Genomic DNA, 24,238 nt, shown 5'->3' with positions numbered 1-24,238 from the left:
ATTTCGCCAGGCGCTTCAGGCTCGGATAGCAAGTGACACGGCTAGCAAAAACCAAACAGAATGCGCATAATCTTTCGGTAAATTTACATGTATCGGGCTTGCTTTTCGGCTGGCGACAAAAGTGCAAATTTATCAAAATTAAGACATGCCTTGACAGATTGCAGGTTGCTTGGACGAGGTTCTTCATCCGTGCGCGCAGTTGGTCCAGTGGTATTTCTCGCAAAATCTAGACATCATGTGTTTGACAGCGAGTGCTACGGATATCGCCACGTTATGCTGCATGGTGTGCTGGCAAAATGCTCGCACGTGACATCACGATACGCCAGCTGGCGTACCACGCGTATGATCCACCGTTTAGATGCTATGTGCGTCATGCGACTCTCAAATATTGGTCGAAAAAGGAATAGGACAGTAGACCAAAAGAAATAGCTTCGGCCGGCGGTATCGAGTGGTTGTCTCCTTCACATCTTCGTTGGTGCGTGCTCTGTTCCCTAGAGCTTTCAGTGGCACACGTGTGCTTAGGTGCAGCTGTCCTCTCGGAAAGCACCGTTTTGAATGTAGCTTTGCAGCCGCTACAAGAAATACAGCTGCAAAAGGACGACGTCGCATACGGCGTACAGATGAAAAAAAAAGAAAAGAAAAAGAAACGAAGGAATTCGACGCTGCTGAACCGAATGTCGAGCGTTAGCTGAAATGAGAATGTACACTGTTTTGGTTCAGTGCTTTTCATGCTTATAAACATTACAAATATGTGCTCATAGATAATCAAAAACCAGACGTCATCACCGATAATCATCGTAATGAAACGATAATGAAACGTAACAGCCGGTGTACGTCTGTCTAATTGTATTTGGTCACTTACGAAGCGTGTATGGACATCTTCGCAAAGGTGGGACAGTTGACCTCACTACGCTGCGCGGAAAGAGAGAAGTTTCAACTGCAGACAGCGTAACATAAACAAAGTGACACCGAGAGGGCAGCTGGGCGCATTTCACTGTGACAAGAGAAAAGTGCTTGCCTATATGTAAACCGAATTACTGGATTCCTTCGGCGCACACGCAGTGGCATTAGTGGGGCCAAGTAGGGCTAATGCGCGTGCGCAGCCGGCACTCTCTACTTCTCTGTGCGTCTACGATATGCTCAAAATAGTAAGCCTCGAAGCCGTGGATTCATGTTTCAAGGCCAGGGGTCTGTTTTATTATTATTATTATTATTATTATTATTATTATTATTATTATTATGCAATGCACCGTAAACGCTTTCGCTGACATTTAGTGCATGTGGTGGTGGGTTGACGGAATGAAGCGCGTGTCTGTATCGGGCGGTCGTGCAGAACAGAGTACTGATATCCACTGCGGCACACGCACATCGCCACTGTTTTTAGACTGCCGCAATGAAAAAAATCGAACGTATTTATTAGCACAATGACAGCCTCCCTTTACGAGCGCACATGGTCATCCCCGATTAGTCATCGCGGTGAAATTCCAAGCTTCTTGGGTGTTTCTTGCACCTCATTTCGATTTTGTACCGAAAAAAAAAAAAAAAAGTAAATAAACGTTGCGTTTGGTTTTGACATAGGACATCGTTTTCTTCACACCTTCGAACACGTCAGTTGGTTTTAGTAAAGTAAATATAGGAGGCTCAGAATGTTTGCCTCCGAATGGCTGAATGTCGATTGGCACCCCCGAAATGAAATATGCGACGATGTGTGGAGCGGAAATCACATGACAGTCTGATTCGGCGCGCAGTTTTGACGTCGAGGTCACCAGCGGCATTTTTCTTTTTTTACTGAAAGCATTTCCGATAACAAACATGCAAAGCAGTAAAAGAAAATAAAACCAAAGACTAACGCTAGTTGTAATCCTTACTGCTTAGCATCAAGGAGCCACGTGGTCTTACTCAAAAAGATTCAGAAATATAAGCGTAGTAGCACAGCTAGCAGTGCGAAAGCAATTCCAAGCAAACACGCAGAAGACACGCGGCAAGATCTACCAAGGCAGCAGTTGTTGCTTCCCTCAGGAGATAGGAGCCTGAGTCTTGCACAAAGGCACATTCACGAACTGGGCTGAACCTGTTCAATCCGTTTCGAAATGATTTTTGATAACAATACCACGTCAATTCGATGTAGACAGCTATATGTCGAGACATCACCCATTTTTGCTGTGCACAGATAACAACTGGCGACCACGCCTTGCAGACTACTTTTTTTTTTTTTTGTGATAGGAAGGCAAATTTCCACTCCTTTGCAATGATAAAATCGGAAATATATGGGAAGGAATGGAAACATAATGTTCAAAAAACAAAATGACTTGAAACAGCGTCGCCGCAGAAGAAACGGCATAAATATTCGCAGCATCTGCCATTTTCTTGGTTTAGAGAAATTGCTTCAAGGATCAATCAACTTGCATCTTGAGCGTTCACGAGCATACTTAAGCCGACTGATTGGAAAGTCATTCTAAGGAGTTCTTGTGTGGACAAAAAAAGCAGGAGGATAAGGGTTAGGTGCAACAAGTGGCCCTGAACCACCTCTGCCATTGTTCAACTCTAATCCTGCTGAAACACTGCATGGCATAGTGAAACAACAAAACATTGGGGTGAGGTCAACGAATTGCCACCATGATTGATCTCATGATAGAGAAAGAGAGAAGGACAGGGACTGGTCATTTTGGGCAAGGGCTAAAAATATACAGGCACGAGGGACAGGCAAAGCGCTTTGTCCCATATCTCTCGACCATCCCTGCCTCTTTTTTGCGCTTTGTCAAAATGAGCAAACTCCACCAACTAGCCCAAGAAACAGCATTGCAGAGAGACAGTGTGCCTAAAGCTCACAGCCGCTTTTTGTAAGCCTACAAAAGCTAGTAAATTCAGACTAGATTGACCAAAATTGACCACAATAATCTGGGCATGCATTGGGAAAATGTTTTGTCTAACATGAAAATGAATACATTCCGATGCCTGTGCTGCTTAGCATTCGTCAAGTTTTTTCTCTCAGTGTGGCAATTGAAGAAAGTATAAAGGCATACCACTTCCCCAAAGTGCATCCAAAATTGCGTCATGTTGGGGGTAGAAGTGGCGTGGGGTGAAGGGAACTACTGGAATACATAAGCCCCGACTCCAAACACACATGCGTCATGCACTGCCGCGCTAACGTCGTCGCACGCGTCAGCCAAAGCCGGTCTGCGCATGCGCGCAGCGCCTGCGTGCATCGCGAGCTCTGATGCTGTGATCTGTCCCTGCCAGATATCTGGCGCGTGCTACACGCGTCGAAAACTAGCGAGGGGTTGGGACCGCGCGGCTGTCCCCTACTCCGTTCTTCTCGTCCTGAAGTCCACTTAGCTCCCCCTGCTTCTTTTCCTCAATTCAAATTTTCTCAGTCCATGCGAGAGGGTGAGCGAGCCAGCACCACGAACATGCAGGTGCATTCCCCTTTTGCGACGCCTGCCGTGACGGCGGCGTTGACGTCGCGGCGCATGGAAAGTGCTTTGGAGTACCCGCTTTATTTATGGTAGTTACGAGGGTTTCCCTACAGAAGGAATGTGAGGATTGACAGCCATGTTTGTCAGTTCTTCGATTTTCCGTACTGTTTCCTCGGGCTGTTTTTCTTTTTTCCATCAATGATGAAACAAACCCTTCACACATTCGTGGGGACAATGTTTGCAAACGGTGTAGGTTCGCCAGTACTTGTCTAAATGGGGCGATCCCCCCCCCCCCCCCCCCCCCCCCCCTTTTTCATTGGAACCGCAGTTGAATCAACAAGGGTATCTTTGTGTACGATCCCCAGACATGTAAAAAGAATTCCGGGGCTGGTAAATTTCAAATTATGAAATCATTGTCAAGAAACACATGTGCTAGTTGCAAAGCGGCACATATTTAGATAACTGCTCGTGATGTCTCACTTTTCTGGTCGTCAGAATATGTTTATTTATTTGTTTATTTTATTTACATTACCCCTCAGGGAGGCATTACATATATTTTGAATATATTTCAGAAATATCATGTTGCACTCACGCTCTCGAGTGCTGCTAGTATGGCAGTCCGCTTTCTCAACGCACCTTATAGCTAAAAATGTCGCAACAAGAGCGCAGACTGACTTAACTCGCGGTAGTTATTATAGCTGGAGTACAAACTTAACTCGCGGTAGTTATTATAGCTGGAGTACCATTACCAATGTACGCTTACTACCAGCGCTGGTGCATTCGCCTTCAGCCCACCTGCTCATGTTGCTGTATATAGCACAAGGAGCTCAATCTAAAACATCAATCTATTCGTTGCGTCGTCTTCTGACCTTGTGCTCCCGTCCACGTTCCGCGCTGTCACCTCAAGATGCATAAGCAACACGCCCAAGCTGCTATTCTAAATAAAAACAAAAATGGGGGAGGGGGAGGGGCGGTTAGCTTACCGTCAACACTATATAGTCTCGTGTGTTTCAATGGAAATGCCTCCACCCCCCCCCCCCCCCCCCCCCCCCCCACCAGGGAAAAAAGAAAGCGGTCAGCGCGTTATGAAAAGGAAAGTACGCACACCCACATATATCAGCGCGCGCGTTTTTTTTTTCTACTTTTACAACAGAAAAATTACCAACGATTACGTTACTTCCTAATGCGAAATTTGAGCGTATCTCATTGGCTGTTCCAGCTTTTCGATAGATTGAGGCAAATATTTCGTGCAAGACATGTAGGTACAGTTACAGACAACTTTTTTATTTTATTTTTCACACGTATTTCTTCAAGAAACACTCCACTAACAGTTCTTGACTGTCATGAAGGAAACTTTGTGGATCAGGAGTTCGCATAAGGCAGCGTATGGACCTGTAGGAGCGTTGCGCAGCGAAGAGATAGCAGCGACTGACTGATGCCGCTGACGCCGCTAGCGAGTCAAGTCAACATGGCCTCTGCGTTTCGGCTTAGGATGTATGCACCGCGATCCACTTACACCGGAAAACACCGTCGCCGCCACAAAGGAAAAAGGTAGGGGGAGGGGGGGGGGGGGGGGGGGGGGGGGAACACGCAGCGGCGAATGGTGGCAGGAGCGTGCGCTGCCCTGGCTGCGGAGCTGGTTACGAGGGGCAACGCAGACGGCGACGCGAAACGCAGGAACGGGCGCCAAAGAGCTGGGCTCTAAAAAAAAAAAAAAAGAAAGCTGTTCAGCACGCCAAATGGCCACATCAGGGCAGCGCGAGGAAGTACAGCCTCGTCCACTTCTAGCTAGAACACGGTCACTGCTTTTAAAGCAACATTGCATCCGACCCGGCCACGCAGTAATCTAAAGTGGCTGGCCATGTGAAGCAGCACATCCATGTCTCTGTGTGCTTGCATCGCTTTGCATCGATATCTGCCTGCGTCAGATACAATGTTGCTTTAAAAGCAGTGACCGTGTTCTAGCTAGAAGTGGACGACCCTGTACATGTCCGGACAAATTCTAGGGGCGGTAAGTAACCGAAGGGCGTCTTGCATTATTCTTTTGTTGCACATACAACGACAGAAACGAATCCTTTGACTCCAAAGAATGTCTCAGTGGCAGCCAGTTATGCATTTTACCGTGGTTAGCGCGAGTGATTGCCGTTCTATGCTTGTTATGAAAGCAGGTGATTCCGGTAGTGAATAAATAAATAAGTAAATAAATATATAGAAAGTACACTGGATTCGCAATGCAGCAAAGACGTACATCTAACCAATGAAGAGTACAGAGGAGATTCAAAGGGGAAGGGTCGAGAAGGAGCGGTCTAACGCGCTTGCGAAACTAACCCGCTTCTACTGGCGACGTTGCCTCATAACTGTCTGCTGCCCTCCCCTCTCCAATTCATTTCCCCCAAAATTTAGCCTGAATGCATTGCGGCAGCTGCGTGGTGCTTACCCTTTTGGTAGGTATTTCACACCTATTTCGCAATGCCGACTCTCCTTTCTAAGGTAAAATGAAATTGGCCATCGCCCTTTTCTCAGCTCATTAGGTTACCAACGTCAGTCTATGGTTAGAAAAGCCCGAGCTAAAAAAAAAAAAGAAAAAAAGAAAATGATTACTGTTGATTGAAACCGACTTTATTGCAATTTTATTATGTGCAATAACGTTTGATAAAAGTAGTTCTGCACCAGAGAGCTCGCAAGAATATTCTACTATAAATGCTATAACTTCAAAAGTGATAACAGCTCAAAAGATGGGTATCAAAGGAAAGACAATACAGGTGTCGATTTCAGCTAGAGTTCATGACGAAACCACCAAAGATGTATACTTCGTCTCACAAAATGTTTTTAGTACTGCAAAAGGCCGTGGCGCCATGGACCAAGAGCACTTGGACACTTGCGCGCGAGCGAGGCAAACGCGTTTCCCTTTTTTTTTTGTACTTTGTAACTAATGTACAAAGCTCCCCCTGTAATTTCTTGTTATAGCTCCCCTCTGCACTTCCCCTCACTTTCCTCTCCCCATCATTTTGCTTTCCCGCCGGCTGCAGCTTGGGCGCTTCAGATTTTAGATAGCAGTTGAAGCGGCCGGCAGCACTCTTTTCCTTCCTTTTGTTTGAATAACCACTATCCACACCACCTATAATAGGCAATTGTGCTCCCACTGTCGCCCTTGCCAATTCGAGGGGTGCATCGCAGCACAATTAACTATTACAGTGCGCATTTGAATGGGCCAGTGAGCCCCTGCCTTTAGCAGTGGTGCAAATCTCTTGTGAGTCAAAGTATAGTATACAGGGGCCACATAAATATCTTCCATCATATCGCACCTTTCCATTTTTGGTATACACTTGAGCTATCGTCATCAACTCGCTCAAGCTTCCACTCCATCCAGAACAGTGAACAACAAAACGAGGTGGTACTTTTCATTTACGTTACGCACATTCGGTCATGGCCGAATCGAGCGGCGGCGGTCCGCGTCGCCGCTCAAGTTCAGCCGTGGTAAGGCAAGCTAGCACCCCGCAGTCCTGCTATCCGCAGTAGTCAAGCTAAGAACAGGTGAACGCTTCCCCCTGCGCACAGCGGGGAGAAGAATGGGGCTTTGAAAACCCACCCTCCAACAAAAGAAAGCTTCTCTACAAAGCAATGGTTGGGTCTCTCGGCCAACTGGGGGCAAGGCCGATAGGCACTTTCTCAGTCCTGAATCAATGGCGTAGCCTGGTGGCAGAATTTGAACTAATTCCAAGATGGCCACCGTGGGACCCCCGCCTTAAGCTTCTCCTTTGTGGGTATGGTGCAACAATATTAATGGCTTCCATCTGTGGCTCCTCTTGCGGTCCCTCATTTGCATACTAGTTTCTGTTCACTTAATTACCAATCCCTTAATGCGCACATCTAATATCTTACATATTGCCAGGGGGCGCTCAAAGCGAAAGATGTTGAAGTGGCGCTCGGCGCGAAAGACGAAGTGAATCGGCTCCGCACTTGCAGGAGATACCTAGAATTCGGACTGTGGAATTTCGCCTGTACCAGCTCAGTTAAGCTCGCCCCAGTCACCAACATCATGACAAATCTGGTGGAGGTGAGGTCTGATGTCCCGTACCCCTCCGCTAAGCAGGAGTGCTGGTCATATATTCGAGGAAACGCCTCTTCACCGCACCAGCCGCAGGCAACGAGGCCTACCACCCGAGTTTTCCACATCGGCCATGACTACCGGCAGCCACGACATCGTCGCAATGCCTGGAGCGGCCCCTACTTACGTGACGTTTCAGAACCTCCGCGTCCCAAAGACCTTTCACGGGGACACCTATGAAGACGACGACTACTGGTTACAGCACTACGAAAGGGTAGCTACCTTCAACCTTTGGGATGACGCCGCCCGGCTTCGCAACGTCTACTTCAGCCTTGAGGATGGCGCTCGGACATGGTTCGAGAACCATGAAGAGCAGCTGTCTTCCTGGACTGAGTTCAAGCGTCATCTTGCGGCTACTTACGGTAGCTCAGATCACCGCGAACAGGCTGAACGCGCTCTCCAATCTCGGGTTAAAATGCCTAACGAAATCATCGCCACGTATATCGAAGACATGACATGCCTCTTCAAGCGGGCAGACCTTACAATGTCCGAGGACAAAAAGCTGTGCTACCTCATGCGTGGCGTCAAAGAGCAGCTTTTTGCTGGCCTGGTGCGCCGCCCGCCGGAAACTGTCACAGAATTCCTTGCAGACACCTCCACGCTAGAAAAAGTGCTTCAGCGGCGAGCTTCGGCACAGGATCGTACCGTCCACACCACCTCCGTCTCTGCCGAGTTACCATCATATGCCATGGACACATCGGCGCTACGGGAGTTTGTAAGTTCGATTGTGCGTGACGAACTCAGACTGCTGTATGGCACACCTCAACCAGCTTCTAACCTCCATTGCGAGCGTTGTCCGCGACGAAGTGCAGCAAGCGCTCCGGCCTCTGTTTCCAAGCGGTGAACCTCACCCTGCTCCTCCTCTTACGCCACCTCAGCGTCCCCGCCCCACATACTCCGAGGTGTTACAATACTCTCCGCCCCAGTCGCGGACCCTCATTCCTGCTAACGTAGCTGTACCGACAACACCAGCCCCCCGTGATCCAATACATAACGGATTCCCGACCGTCTAGATGGAAAGCAGACGAGTGACGTAGCCCCGACCGACGGCCGTTAGGCTTTCACTGCGGCGAAACGGGTCATGTCTATCGACGCTGTCCCTACCATCGACTGGGCCTCGAAGGTTTTTCTGCCGATTCTCCGTGGTCTCGCTACGGCGAACGGCCCCAAGCCATTGAAGATTTCGTCAATGACCAGCACCGTGGTGTTCCGTCTCGTCTGCGGCAAATCACCGTCACCCAGGGCTCGCCCTTCGCCATCTGCTGCGAGGTCCTCATGGGCAGCGCAGTGCCGATCGCCCAGCCCCCGGCGGGAAAACTGCACCAGCGACCTTCGGGGGTAGGCTCGCTGGACATCTCTGCGCGGGACCCCCCCCCCCCATCGACACGGACACGGAAAGACTACGCATCAACATTGGAAAAGTCCGCGGTTGCCGATTATAATCTCGACGCCACCACGACGCACCCGCAACGACGACGAATTGCCGGTGGAACCGACGACGCACCAACGCACCCGCAACAACGACAAATTGCCGGTGGAACAGACGACGCAACAACGCACCCGCAACGACAATGAATTGCCAGTGGAACAGATGATGCGACAACGCACCCGCAACGACGACGAATTGCCGGTGGAATGAACGCCGCAACAACGCGCCTGCAACGACGAATTGCAGGTGAAGCATACCGCATACACAGACTCAGAGCACTCAAACACTCAGAAGGCTGATATTCGCGAGCAGCTTTCGTTGGACATACCAGTAATACTGGATGGTCGCCATGTTCGAGCTTTGTTGGACACTGGCGTTGATTATTCTATTTCGAGCAGCCAGTTTGCTGCAATTCTCAAGACTGTTTTGACTCTGTGGGCTGGCACACACATTCGCACTGCGGGTGCTCATCTGGTTACTCCTCTAGGCATGTGCACGGCCAGGGTTCAAATTCAAGAGTCGACATTTGTGGTAAGCTGCCTCGTTCTGAAAAGCTGCTCACGTGACCTAATTCTGGGCATAGATTTTCTTCGTGAATATGGCGCAATTATTGACCTCCGGGATTTTAAGGTCTCGTTTTCTACTGAGAAAGCAATGGCCCTTAGCAGTACAAAGCGACATCTCAATGTGCTTCGAGTTTATGCGGACAGTGTCACGCTGCCCCCCCTAACCAGCACCTTCGTTAATGTCAAATGCAATGCACTTCACGATGGTGACGCAATAGCCGAAACTAACGTCTCATTACTGTTGACGCAGGGAGTCTGCGTGGCTCACAGTCTGATCTATCTTAACTGTGGTCAGTCCAAGGTACTTGTTACCGATTTTTCGCACGAGTATCGACACCTTTTTCATAACACTTCCGTAGCTTTCGCAGAACGCATATGTGAAGTCTCCGAGTGCTTGTCCACAGAAGCCGTGCCATCGCCCACATCCCTTGACAACCTCGATGTCAGCCAGCGTGAACAGCTGTTTTCATTGTTACTCGAATTCAGAGTATTTTGCACCGTCGTCAAAAGTGCATCAGACTCCCATCGCCAAGCACCAGATCGTGACGTTCGATGATGTGCACCCAATCCACCAGCACCCAATCCACCAGCACCCTTACCGCGTCTCTTCGACCGAGCCCGAAGTTAAGTCACAAGTTAAACAAATGCTCGAAAAGATGATCTTATCCAGTCTTCAAATAGCCCATGGTCGTCCCCGGTCGTTCTAATTATAAAGAAAGACAGCACGTTACATTTTTGCGTCGATTACCGCGAGCTAAACGCCGTAACCAAGAAGGATGTTTACCTCTTGCCCCGGATTGACGACTCTCTCGACCGCCTTCGGCGTGTGAAGTACTTTTCGTCCATTGATCTAAAAAGTGGCTACTGGCAGATTGAGGTAGATGAGCGAGATCGTGAGAAGACGGCCTTTGTTACACCCGACGGCCTTTACGAATTTAACGTTCTACCTTTCAGACTTTGTTTCGCGCCGGCCACATTTCAGAGGATGATGGACACTGTCCTCACCGGGTTTAAATGGCAGTGTTGCCTAGTCTACCTAGACGACGTGGTGGTCTTCGGAGAATCGTTTGCACAACATCTTAAGCGCCTGCGGGTCAGTACTTAAAGCCCTTCGATCCACTAACTTGACACTTAAGCCAAAGAAATGTCACTTTGGCTACCGAGAGCTTAATTTCCTCGGTCATGTCGTAAGCGCTGCCGGCGTGAAGCCCGACCCTGACAAGCTTGCTGCTGTTGCGGAATTTTCGATTCCACGTGACAAGAAAGCTGTTCGCAGATTTCTCGGCTTGTGTAGTTATTACCAGCGTTTTATCGATAACTTCCCTGATCTCGCTGAACCGCTGACTCGGCTCACCCGGGGAGACGCCCCTTTTGTTTGGAGTGACGAGCAAGCAGCTGCTTTTGCCGAGCTGCGTCTCCGTCTCCAATCGCCGCCTGTTCTAGCCCATTTCGATGAGCACGGTGAGACAGAAATCCGCAACGACACCAGTAACAATGGCCTTGGGGCGGTTATCGTGCAACGTCAAGAGGGTGTGGAACGAGTCGTCGCCTATGCCAGCCGTACTTTATCCCGTGCCGAGATGAACTATTCAACTACTGAGAAGGAATGTCTCGCCATTATTTGGGCTGCTGCGAAAGTTCGCTCCTAACTTTATGGTCGCCCATTTAAAGTGGTCACTTACCACCATTCCTTGTGTTGGCTGGCCAACCTGCGTGACCCATGCGGCCACCTGGCGCGATGGAGCCTTCGCCTACAGGAGTTTAACCTCACTATAGTCTATAAGTCCGGACATAAGCATGCAGATGCTGACGCGCTTTCTCGTGTGCCTGTCGAGCTCGCTTCACCACACACGGGTGACGCTGGCAGTTTTCTCGGAGCTGTTGATGCTTCAGAAATGTCTCATCAGCAGCGTGCTGATCCAGAGTTACGAGCCCTGATCGATTATTTAGAAGGTCAGCCAGCCACCATACCTAAGTGCTTTTCACGGAGCCTCTCAACTTTCTGCCTGAGAAATGGTGTTCTTTATAAGCACAACTCTAGATCCGAGTCAAGAACCTACCTCCTCGTGGTACCCGCAGCTCTGCAAGAGGAAATCCTTTCCGCGTGCCATGACGAACCAACTTCTGGCCACTTGGACTATTCTCGCACGACAGACATTCTACTGGCCCAACCTTGCCACTGTTGTAAAGCGCTATGTCAAGAGCTGTCGGCAATGTCAGCGTCGGAGGGTTCCGCAATCAAAGCCTGCAGGCCTCCTCGTGCCCATAATACCACCACGCGCACCATTTGATCAAGTCGGCATGGACCTTCTCGGCCCTTTCCCTCGATCCTCTAGTAGCAACCGTTGGATAATCATCGCCACAGACTATCTGACTCGATATGCCGAGACCAAAGCATTACCTTGTGGTACAGCATCTGAAGTTGCCCATTTCTTTGTACACCAGATCATGCTGCGACACGGTGCTCCGACCTGTATTTTTACTGACAGAGAGACTGCCTTTACTTCACAGATGATGGCCGAAGTTTTTCATCTCAGCGGTACGGCGCATCGAAAAGCTACTGCTTACCATCTGCAGACCAACGGGCTGACGGAAAGGCCTAATAAGAGCATTGCGGACATGCTGGCGATATATGTCGACGCCCAGCACAAGACCTGGGATGCTATCCTACCATATGTGACATTCACGTACAATACGGCAGTCCAAGAGACGATGCACTTCACGCCGTTTTGCCTCGATTACGGCAGGCAGGTTCGGACGATGCTGGGCGCAATGCTCCCTTGCGAAACAGATAGCGAGCTTTCTACCGACGCCGAGCACTTTACCCAAGATGCTGAGCAAGCACGCAAACTAGCACGCGTCCACATCGCCCAGCAACAGGACAAGGATTCATGCCGGTATAACAAGCTTCCTACAACACCGGGGACCAGGTGTGGGTGTGGACTCCTGTTCAACGCCTTGGCCTATCAGAAAAGCTGATTTGCCATTACTTTGGACCATATAAAATCTTGCGGCGCCTCAGCGACGTTAATTATGAGGTGCTCCCAGATGGCCCAAAGCAGAGAGGCCATCAGCTACCTCGTCCAGAGATAGTTCATGTCTTACGCATAAAGCCGTATTTTGCACGGTAACTGAAAAACGGCATCTGCAAACTTTTTTTTTTGTTTGTTTGCTTTTGCCCACTTGTGTGCACGTGTGCCGTGTGCGTCACGATTAAGAAGGGAGGAACGCCAGGGGGCGCTCGGAGCGAAAGACGAAGTGAATCGGCTCCGCACTTGCAGGAGATACCTAGAATTCGGACCATGGAATTTCGCCTGTACCAGCTCAGTTAAGCTAGCCACAGTCACCAACATTGTGACTATATTCTTATTAGCATAGCATCCTAATCTACCACATCACCCAGCTGCCAATCATAAGCAACCACCTAACATGGATATAAAGCTCCGCATTATGAAGTTGTATGAATGGAGTAGAGTGCTTGACTTGGGATCCAAGATACCTGAAAGGTTCAATTATATACCATCTGAGATTAGCAACTCGAGTTGGCAGCTCCTCACAACTCTGTAACTGCACGTGGTACCTTAACTGACACAACCCACCAATGAATGTGTACTCGGCCGTGTCACCTGTCAAGCACCACCTGCCAGAGCCATGCCCGTCATTTTCACTCACAACACCGACAGCATCAATCCTGGATTTTCTGCAAAACACGGCGTATAATGCCATCACGTTAAAAGCAGACTCCACATCTTTCCAGGTGTCCATGAACTTGTAGCTTTCCATCACAAGCATTGTGTTGAGATGGCTTCGAAACACCTTTCTGTTGCTTACAAAGGGCTCCTCAGAAAGCGAGTCTGCCTTTGCCAGCCACACTCACCAGAAGTGATAGAACCGGTCCACCTCATCGCGGCTGGCATTCTCATCGCCCAGTGGAGGGACATCACGCTTGGTTGACCACCTGCACACAAGCCACAAACATTGAATGCACTGGGGTTAACTCTCTGTAGGTCTGCCGGTTTTGTGCGTGCTTCTTCTTTTCCCCATTGCGCACAAAATGTGCTCCACAAGCACACAATGATTTTACTTGTTACTTTTATGACTCCTCTTTTAAACTCGCATCAACACTCCAAACATGTCACCGACCAATCTCTCAAATGGCTGTGCACTAAGCCTACTGTACCAGAATTGCACCAAGGAAAGACATGGATATGGTAAAGTGAAACTGCTATCCTGTTGGGCCTTTCACAGATGACTGTACAATTAAATTTTTTTTCTTTCTTCCTTCGGTCGGCAAGGAAAGGCAGAAAAAATGCCATGATGAATAAGGGAGGGAAAAGAAAGGGGCAGAAAAAGTGCAGCGGAAAGCATTTCGTAACTCTGTTGGCTGCTGACACTTATTGCGTGGAAGACAATGTTGTGTCCATGCAACGGCTTTGCTTGCACAGAGACCTAACCCTCCTTCTTGCATTAAATCTGCGACCATGCTGCGTTCATAGAAACTGGGTGGTACATTTATGACATTTTATACCCAGAATTGCGGCGCAAAAAAGGCAAACACAAAGAGATAAGCACAACACAAGTGCACACTACCAACTGTAATACAAAACGGAACCAGAAATTCCCTCTTTCACACCCAGGCACAACTTCCTACTCTACTTCCCAAGTACAAAACACTTGAGCACATCTTCTTTCCCAAGTAGATATGTCTAGCCAGCAATGAATGTTAGCAACCCTTACATCCAAGGTAGCATGCACGCAATGAATACAAGACCAAGTCCACTACTCACGTTGTCCAAACAAGACAGTCACAACTTCCCCTCAAGCTGTTATTATGACATTTTATGCTATCATGCTTTCAGTTTTACCTGTCCTATACTTCCTCAGGAGAAATAAAGCTAAAACATGATTAATCAATAATATAGAATGAGATGATTGGAGAGAGAAAAACTAAACTAACTGGGATATAAGGAAATGGACCCTACAAATTACTATTTGTTACATTGAAGTCTTTCTAAATATCTTTAGCATGGGAGAAGAATGCTGGGTCAGTTGGTTGATGGCTGTAATTAAAAAGCAGAGTACTCGCCAACAAAGAAAGGAGCAAGACTATGTCTGTTGTTTCTTTTTTACCCATCTTTTTGCAGTATTATTATAAGCCAAACCCGTTTAAAATAAACTGAAGTGCCAAGAAAATCTCACTATTACACCCAATAGCTAATTCTTATAATTGGGTTATGCCAAAGAAAGAGAAATTACAACCTTCAGAGCATTACTGACAAGAAAGTAGCTGATAATGTTGATTTCACTGTAGCAAAAAATCTACCAGTCAGCTCTTGCTGGTTCACGGCATATTTAGTTCACACCTGCGTACAGGGTGAAAGCACCTTCTGAATAGATTTCTGTTTATCATCGCTGTCAGCACAGGACAGAGACGGTGGCCATCTAGTCGGTGATATCGTCTTTTGTCATGGCTGCACTGTCAACCTGCAAGAATGCTTTAAGTCTGGACACGCTGTCATCACCAATACAATGATGGGAGCTTTGCAAAGTGCCACGTCACTGGCATTCTGAACAACGCTCGGTTTACAGAAGCAATTCTGGACAGGAAATCCAATGTGCCATCAGAAGGAACAGTGATGGCGGAAGGGAAAAAGAAAATTGTGCTTGCAAAGCGCGTACACCTCAGTGACTGACAAGGTTATGTATGGTGCAACTGCCTTGCCGCAGTGGTGCAGTGGTTAAGATGTATTGAATACTGTACCAGAGTACCCGAGTTCGAACCCGACCGTTGGTGGCTCTGCGTTTCGATGGAGGCGAAATAAAGAGGCATCCATGTGCTGTGCAATGTCGTGTACATTAAAGATCCCCAGGAGGTCGAAATTACAGTCATCATCATCAGCCTGACTATACCCACTGCAGGGCGAAGGCCTCTCCCCTATTTCTCCAATTAACCCGGTTTTGTGTTAGCTACAGTAAACCCTCATTAACTCGAAGTTGCAAAATCCGGGAAAAATTTCAAGATAAGCGGAGCTTCGAGTTAAGCAAATGACAAAAATTTCTGGCGACAATTCCTGGCGATCGGTCGCGCGCCGCCGCCGCCAATACCTGTCGTTGCTGCTGGTGCATATCGCACGGAGTGACAAAACTCTGAGACATAGGCACGTTTTCAGCATGCTTTGTTACCGCCGCCTCGTCGTTCGGTCAGGGGGATTACAATTACGCTATATCTCGTTTCTAATACTAAAAAGCATGAAGTACAGTAAAACAATGATGAATTTTTTTGTAACGCATCGCGTGCTAAAAAAAAAAAAAGAAAAAAAAAAAGCCACAGTCAGTGGTGCGCTACTACACTACGATACAAGCAGCAACTTCCTCTTGCTCCTTTCCAAAATTAACAATGTCTAGCCACATGAGCATTTTTATTTTCCTTTACTACCCTACCAAGCTTTTACTGAATTGTCTCGATGCGCTCATATACGCACGGATCAGACGAAGTGAGCGTCTACAGGTTCTTCGCTCAAACCGGACTAGAAAAACCAACTTCGCTCGCGCCACTAGGCAGCCTTCTGCAATTGGCTGCCTAGTGAGCTGCTTCTGGGTGATAGAATCTCGATGATACGAATTGCAAGGGAGCACGCAAAATATTCGTATCATCCCGAATTCGTATGATTCAAAACAAGTCAACATCCACATGGGAATGAATTGAAAATGAACCGAAGTTTATTATGGCGAACTACTTGCGGCCGAAAAAGTCCGTAATGCTTGTCTGCACTTTTTTGCTGTTGATGTCGCGGACAAGCTCCGCCTGAAAGGCATAAAACCGTGCCGCGGTTTCGTCGCTCACGCTGCTGGCACTTAAGGTGCGGCGCAGAACGTCCAAAGCGTGAAGAGTATCTGCCTTTGACGGTGGCTGATCACACTCGTCATCAGCGTCACCATCGCTGTCAGGCTCACTTTCGCAATCATTCGCTTCATTGACCAAATCTTCAATAGACCTCAGCCCACAGGTCGCGACGTTGTCGTCCGCGGTAACGAAGTCCCGAACCGAAGCTTCAGTTTCCAGATTGTCCCAGCCATCAATCGTGAGGTCTTCGTCTGGCTCTTGACAATCTCCTGCCGAAGCCGCAGCAAGTCCGATGGCAAATCTGCACTTTCTAAAACAGTTCGAGATTGTGTCTGAAGTTAGACGGTTACACTATCCCACGACATGGCTAGAAAGTGCAAAGCATCTAAGAGACTGATCCGCAAGTTTGCTTCTTTAAGGGTCAATTTTTGCCAGCAGACGCCTCACTAGAAGTCCTTTGAAATGATGTTTCACATTTCTAATTATCCCAGCGTCCAGTGGCTGAAGATGGCTGGTAGTGTTCGCCGGCAGGAACCTGACTTTCACGTTATTGAATGTCATTTCCTTTGGGTGGGCAGAGCACTGGTCCACGAAATGCAAAATTTTCCGGTTTCTTGACGCCATTTTCCGATCAAGGCTTGTCAAGAACTCGCGGAAAAAATCTCGTCATCCACGTCTTTCGGTTGCCTTTGTAAAAGACAGGCAAACGCTCCACCAATCGGAAACACCTCAGTTTCTTCGACTTACCGATGACGGTAAGCTGGAGTTTCTCGGATCCATCCGAGTTGCAGCAAAAGAGTACTGCTACTCTCTCCTAGCTTTTCTGGCCGCCCTGGCATGCCTGGCCTTTTACGCACAAACTTTTTTCTAGTTGAAGGTTGAAAAAGAGGCCCGCCTCGTCGGCATTAAATATGTCTAGTGGCGCGTACTCCGAAATCAGCGCCAGCAGCGTGTTCAGCCACTCATCTACAGCTGACTGATCCACTTTCTTGCCTTCACCTGAGACGATCCGGCAGACAAGTCCGTGCCGCTCCTTAAACCGGTGCAGCCATCCCCCAGACGCTTGGAAATTTTCAATTCCAAGCGAAAGCGCGACGGTGTCGGCTTTTTCACGTAGCACCTTGCTGTCCACGTTGACGCCGGCCGCTGTCACTTCGCAGAACCAAGTCAGCAGAACCTCTTCCAGCTTGACATGGGTCGCTGTTTTAGCCTGCTTCACGTTCGCACCGAAGTGCTGCACATTCTTCAAGATGACATCTCGCTACCCAACAATGGTGCAGAGTGTTGACGGTGCCAACCCTAGCTCTTTTGCTAAGTCGACACTCTTCTTCTTAGGGTTTTCGTCGACCCTCTTCAGCACTTCAAGCTTTTCCTTAAAAAAAAGGGCTTTACGCTTCCGCGACATTTCGGCAGCAGCGAACGCTTGCGTCTTTCTAACGTTTGGGCAGTTCACGTCACAGCGAACGACAGAAAGAAGCGGCGAACGGAGAACCGGAGAACTACTGTAGCGGCAGCCAGCGTCACAGTCCTCCTGGGAACAGCAGACAACTTTTCGATAAACCAATGAGCTGCCAGCGAATGAGTGACGTACACGACTGGGCACGTGCTTCGCCTTGGCCGTCCTTCTCTAGTGCTCGTCGGTTTGCTACGAAAGGGAGGGGGGAGTAGGGTGGCTAGTGGGGTGAGAGGCGTTGGAGAGGAGAGGCAGCGGCCGCGGTGGGTACCCTCTCCCCCTGTGAGCTCTTGCGCTCAGCTGCTCGGTGGCCTTGTGCGTTTGTACAACGTTCGTTCCTATCATTCGCGGCGGGGGGAAGGGGGGGGGGGGGAGGGAAGGAGTTAGCGGCGGCCGCGTCGGTTATGTTACCCTCTTGACGCCAGCCGCGCCGGCCCGCTCGCATGCACGACTGGTTTGCACGTTCGTATCAACCGCGGCAGGTTCAGAAACTCTTCGTATCACCCCGAATCTTAACGTATTCTATACAATGTAGTCCATTCAAAGCATTCTTAAAATTCGTATCATCCCGAAATTCGTACCAGCCGTAATCGTATCATCGAGATTCTACTTACATGAAATTTTCTACAAACCCAGAACCTGAGTGCGACAGCAACGAGCGAAAATGCTTTGGCAGCCCTCGGCCTGTCGACACTCCACCGCACAAAGGGAGCTTTTGTAATAAATGAAAAAGAATTCTCAGGAAAAACTCAACTTTATAATTTTTGAAGGAAGAAGGGGGTAATGCTTGCCCGCTTCGCATTCATTCGGCCCGACAAAAGCGTCCTCGAGCTGCTAAATGCATTGCATAAGCCGTTGGTCGCCGCCGCTGCATTCAACTTCGTTGCGGAGCAAGCGTTGCGGACACTACATACACAACAAAAATCAGTCAACGCTTCGTGAACATAGCGCGAAGAAACAGAACCACGCAATCACTAAATCGCTCTTGCCGGTATGATGCATCAGCCCTCACGAGCGATGGGGGCTCACGTGACTGCCCCCAAGGCGAAAAACGGCTGCGTCCGCAAGAATTTTGTATTCACTCTTCAAATGTGACCGTGTTCGCACCTTTCGGTAATGACCTTTGCTTTTGATCCTTCCGGTCAAAATTTCGAGATATTAGCATTACACCCGAAAAAGGCTTCAAGATAAACGGAAGCAAATACATAGCATCTAAGGGAGGTGAAAGCGCGGCAAGGAAAATTTTGGACTTGACCGATTTTTCCAGATATGCGGGTTGGTGTTAACGAGGGCTTACTGTATACTCCTGAGCCATCAACTACGGCTTCTCTTTTTCTCTTTCTACTTTCACTCCCACCTTCCTCCCTTCCATTACAGTGTAGTTCAGGCTTCCACAGAAAAAGGTGCAACAGATATTGCGCCTTTCCTTTCCTGTAAATCAATTATTGTAGTGAAAGATGCACTGTGCTAGGTTTTGAAGCCATTGGTGTGGCACCGTGTGCAATATGCCGTATAATCCGCGTCGGGCCGTTGACTAGCAACTGTCAAATTGTATAGACTGAGAGCTGGGCCAAGTGTTGGAGAAGGAAACAAGAAGGGAAAGAAGTAAAAGATGAAGAAAAAGAAGTAAAAGAAGAGTAAGATGAAGAGGAAGCAGAATAAGACGCAGGTAATTCGGTAGTTGGTAGAAGCGAATGACAACAGCAAGTTGCTAAGACAGAAGGTTCATTCAAACATTATGACAGTGGCACATTAAATCCAGGTGTCTGCAGAAAAATTTGCAGCAACACTCACAGCTTTTGCTCTATCACTAGGTTCAAGCCATGCTTAAACCCCCACAATTTTTACTATTAAGGCAGACGTGGCCTACAATGTGATGCACCAATGCTGGCGCTCCGGCCCGTTTCATACGAGAGACGCACCCTCACAAGTGGTAATAATGGACTGCTCCACCGAAGTGGAGTGCTCCTCCTCAGCATTTCCACGGCATGTACAGTGAAAGCTCGTTAATTTGAATTTTCGGATAATTAGAACTACACTACTCGGTCCGGCCAAGCTCCATAGAGATCTGTGTACAAAAAAGCCTGTTAATTTGAACGCCAGTTGGTTCTGCAACGAATAATACGAACTTCGCGCCGCCGCGTCTGGCTGGCTTGGCACACAGCCCATGGCAAAAAGAAAAACACTCACGTGAAAGAGCAGCATAATTAGAGGCTGCGCACGTCCAAAACGAGGTCACAGAAAATGAAACCAGCTAAAACCATAGAAGAGCAGGTAAAGCCGAAATGGCGCCATGACAGGCACGGCAGCACCTGAGGGTAGGGGTTGGCAGCCGCGGCTGCCTGCTCTCTCTTCCGTACAACCTCCAAAACTCAACTCGGTAAATATTCGTAAATTCGAGCCCTGTTAATTTGGAAATACGTATAAGTACTGTCGGCGCGGTCCTAGCATACACACCCAAAATGCTATGGTTTTCAGACGGGTGCTACGAATTACGCATTTTTTTTGTTTTTGTTTGCGAGAGTCATCCATCCTTCTACCCATCGGTCATCAACGAGAGCAAGCGGTCAGCCGCGATCATGATGCCGGCTTTTAACATTGTTCGCTTCAAAAGGTGTTTGCTGCTATTGTGCGTTCCAATGATTTCAGTGGAAGTTAGACGGCGCCTGCCCCAATCACCCCATGGCATGATACTTAAAAACGAGGCCTGCACAGCCAAACAAGCCCCCCCCTCTTCTTGCTAGAACCAACATCAAAAGGCAAGCAAATGGTGATGTTATCGCTGCACAGCATGTTGGCGCACTGCCAAAGAAAAAAGAAATGTGTTGTGAACCGTATGAGAGGGAGGGACACGTTAACAACTGGTGATTTTTGTTTTTTAATTCTTAGGCGAAAATCGTGGTGGGTGAGTTCATTACGTGAGAGGGTTCGTTATGCGAGTAAATACGATAAATTTACCGCAATGCAAGTGCTTCTTGTCAGTTTTTCTGAAGCCATGCTATATTTTCGAACTTCGAATAATTCAACCCGCCCTTCCTCCCTCGGTTACGTGAAGTTCGAATTAACGAGTTTTTACTGTAAATGTCTCTGGCACACATGATGTATATGTGTGAGGTCTACACACAATTTTCGTTTTCACAGCCCCCAGTCGACCCAGGCAGCTACTTATGCGCATGCTTTTGCATTGTGAGCATGATGGTCATTGTTATATTCAATATACTGTTCTAACCATTACTATTATAAGTGGGTTTTATTGTATTTTACGTGATAGGGCAGCTCATTCAGTCAAAAAAGCCTCCCTAGACAGTGCGGCAAAAGTAGGGTGAACACTTCAGCTCTGCCTGTGTATGATGGGACACCCTAAATGGCTTCCCTCCTTGTTTGCATACATGGATTTTAAAAAAATAGAGTGGACCCTTAAGGCATTGAGTAAGCAGCCAAATTACTACAAAGCATTTTTACAAACATGCCATAACAGCAAGGTCCACATAAATAATTCTACTACATAGCAATTCTAGTGTAGAACTTTTAGTACTGGTTTCCATGAACATTAGTGGCCAATTCGTGTAAAAAGCTTGTTCATTTCACCAAAGCTTGCTACATTAGCTATTTGGCAATCTGCAAATCAAGCACTGAAGCAGCAATCACTGGGTGAGAAGTGCCATACCTGCTCTTCATTACTTGCTCAAGCCGAGTAACAGCATCAGTTGTGGCATAGCTTCAGCCACTAAGAAAGGATGGGATTGCAAGAATAGAAAGAAATCTTTATATCAAATTAGCCCTCGCACCGTTTCTTTTGTGACGCAAAGAAGCATGGGCTTTTTGGAGGCAGCAGGAAGTCACCTGAAGCCCAGATTTTGTTTCCTCCAAAGAGTTTCAAATGCCTTATCCTCGCACTTTTCTACAGAAGGGTGTCATTTGTAAGTGGGAGATGTGAGTAAATGAGAGCAAGTTAAGTCTATGAAGTGTTCTCAAATTTCACGCCCTGGCTAACCAGAGTGGCAGCTGCTAACAAGCACCCCTCAAAAATTTTAAATCAACATCTCTACATAACGGTGTCAGGACAGCTTCTGGCTGAGGAGCATGGAATGAAACAAAAGAAAAAGCTGGACATACTAAAACTGCATCATCATGTGGCCTGGTGCCAGTGCGTGAGCAAAGAAGGGATGAGACAGCAGTCAAGGAAAAGCTTACTCTCAGCAAGGAAGAATTTTGTTACTGAGGCAAACTAGCCTGACTGGCACCATATCAACTCGAAATGTTTTAAAAGCTGCTTGCCCCAGAAAAACATGCTACTGCCTCGGCAAGCATGCAAGTAGCCACATACTCATGGGTGAGTTGGAAGAGTGGGGGGGGGGATTGTGGGGTTAAACGTCCCAAAGCGACTCAGGCTATGAGAGACGCCGTAGTGGAGGACTCTGGAAATTTCGACCACCTGTGGTCCTTTAACGTGCACTGACATCGCACAACACACGGGCGCCTTGCTTTTCACCTCCACCGAAAAGCGGCGGCTGAGGCCGGGATTCAATCCTACGTCCTTGGGAACAGTAGTCGAGCGCCGTAACTGGCTAATGGGTATGTGCTGCAGTGAAACCACTCCAACTACGTCACCTGTTGTGCACACATTCCTCTCCTTCTTGAACAGTGTACAGCAGACCTAGAACATCTTATATGGCAATGTCCATCGATTTCACGAGGAAGAAACAAAATTACGCATATTCCACACGACGATATGCCCACATTAGCAGGTCAGGTTATATCAAGCACCGAAATACAACACTCTATTGCTACATACGGCAGTGAGAGCGGCCTGCTTCGAGTAGTTTGAGAGAGGTCGACTTACAGCGCGAAGATCGGCCGCATGGCAAGCAACAAGCAACAGCTTGAAGAACCGTTAAGACGAAGTTACACTCCCATCCCTCCTAACTCCCCAAGAACCCAAACAGCGGCCGAGAGCCATCCCTTCCTTTCAATAAAGGCTTCATTCATTCATTCATTCCTCAAGCACTAGTAGTGGCGGACGCGCCACCCCAGATGTTTACCAGCACAGAATAAAAAATTTACTGAACGCTTCCTTCACACTCAACAAGGAAGGCATTTCCTCAAAATGCAGTTTCATTACTTCTCGTCTTTGGGATGTGATGCTCTTGCTACTGCCGTAATGGAAGGCATTGTCATGGGGGCATCATATGTACCCAGAATAGAAGTTTTCCCTCTTTTCTGCATCACCTCATTATGAATGTCTTAGCAGTCTCTGACCAGTCTCAAAACATTTCAAGCTTGACAGCCATGGCCAGCACACAACACCACCTTTTCACAATACCCATGCAGTGGCAAAAAGAGATGACAGGATCAAACACTAGCACAATGCAATATCTTTGTAGCATTGTGTCACACCTGGCATTTGCTTCAAAGACTGGCCGAAATGTGGTGAAGAAGTTGTTCCGTGACTCAGCACAATTGGTGGGGATGTCGTCATCAAATTCGGGATCCACACTGTCATAGGAACGCCGTCGCACAGGATTGCCCAGTATTTCATATGCTGCAAGGGGAAGGGAGATGACAAGCAAAATATCAACACAGGCTAGACAAAAATTAAAAAGCACTGCAGAATCTGCATTGGAGTAATGCGAAAGCAGGGATGCTGGTTGCTTCTAGCTGCTTAATTCACTTGTTTACCCATTTTAGTCTTCGGTACTTTCAAATTGCGCGCCAATCCCTTCCTATGCCCCTTTTCAGCTCTACTTCGGGTTGCGTGATGTCACATCCTTTACGCCACCCTAACTGACTGCCCTAAACTTTCAAATTGTGCGCCAATCCCTTCCTATGCCCTTTTTTGGCTCTACTTCATGTTGCATGACATCACAACCTTGACGTCACCTTGATTGACTGATTGAATTAACTATTTTAGTATTTGATACATTCAAATAAGGCGCCAATTCTATGGCTAATAAGACCATTTCCGCCTTTACTTTTTCATTTTTTGCCTCTCATTATTTACCTAATTACTTTTTAGGCCCAATTGTTTTTTCGCACACAACATTACGTCACCCTTTATCGATTGACACTATTCATTAACCTCTACGTCTCCTCAATTACTCACAACTGCTGCGGACACAATTTTGCGAATTGCGCGCCAATCCCTTCCTATGCCCTTTTTTGGCTCAACTTCAGGTTGCGTGACGTCATCTTAATTGACTGATTTAATTAACTATTTTAGTATTTGATAATATTGTACTGTGATAGTCAGCACTTCAGCCATCGACATGCACCAGTGCGTTGTGCGACGAAGACAAAGAAGTACGCTGGGCTCGCCGTTGCAAGGTCCTCTCCTCACAGCTCTCCATCTGAGCGTCAATAAACGCCCTATTACAATTGGCGGAGGTGCCGAAAAAGATCCCATCCAAACTGGAACTGCGAAG

The 24,238-nt window shown here is 47.9% G+C and overlaps 1 protein-coding gene across 1 annotated transcript in view; it reads right to left on the bottom strand.

Annotated features, from left to right (window-relative positions):
- LOC146209923 (dnaJ homolog subfamily C member 2) overlaps nt 1-24,238 on the bottom strand; it is a 122,319-nt gene that overhangs the window by 55,018 nt on the left and 43,063 nt on the right. Inside the window, exons 5-6 of the mRNA XM_084605074.1 lie at nt 23,214-23,358; nt 13,397-13,477 (exon numbers count right to left, since the gene is read on the bottom strand). Coding sequence (XP_084461200.1) covers nt 13,397-13,477; nt 23,214-23,358 — 226 coding nt within the window. The remainder of the gene's footprint in view (nt 1-13,396; nt 13,478-23,213; nt 23,359-24,238) is intronic.

The sequence above is a fragment of the Amblyomma maculatum genome, chromosome 1 (assembly GCF_055883805.1).
Source record: "Amblyomma maculatum isolate TAMU_Amacu chromosome 1, ASM5588380v1, whole genome shotgun sequence".
In the NCBI taxonomy this organism is placed as follows: Eukaryota; Metazoa; Arthropoda; class Arachnida; order Ixodida; family Ixodidae; genus Amblyomma; species Amblyomma maculatum.
Note: the sequence above shows the minus strand (reverse complement) of the source record. Positions and strands in the feature narration are given on the sequence as shown.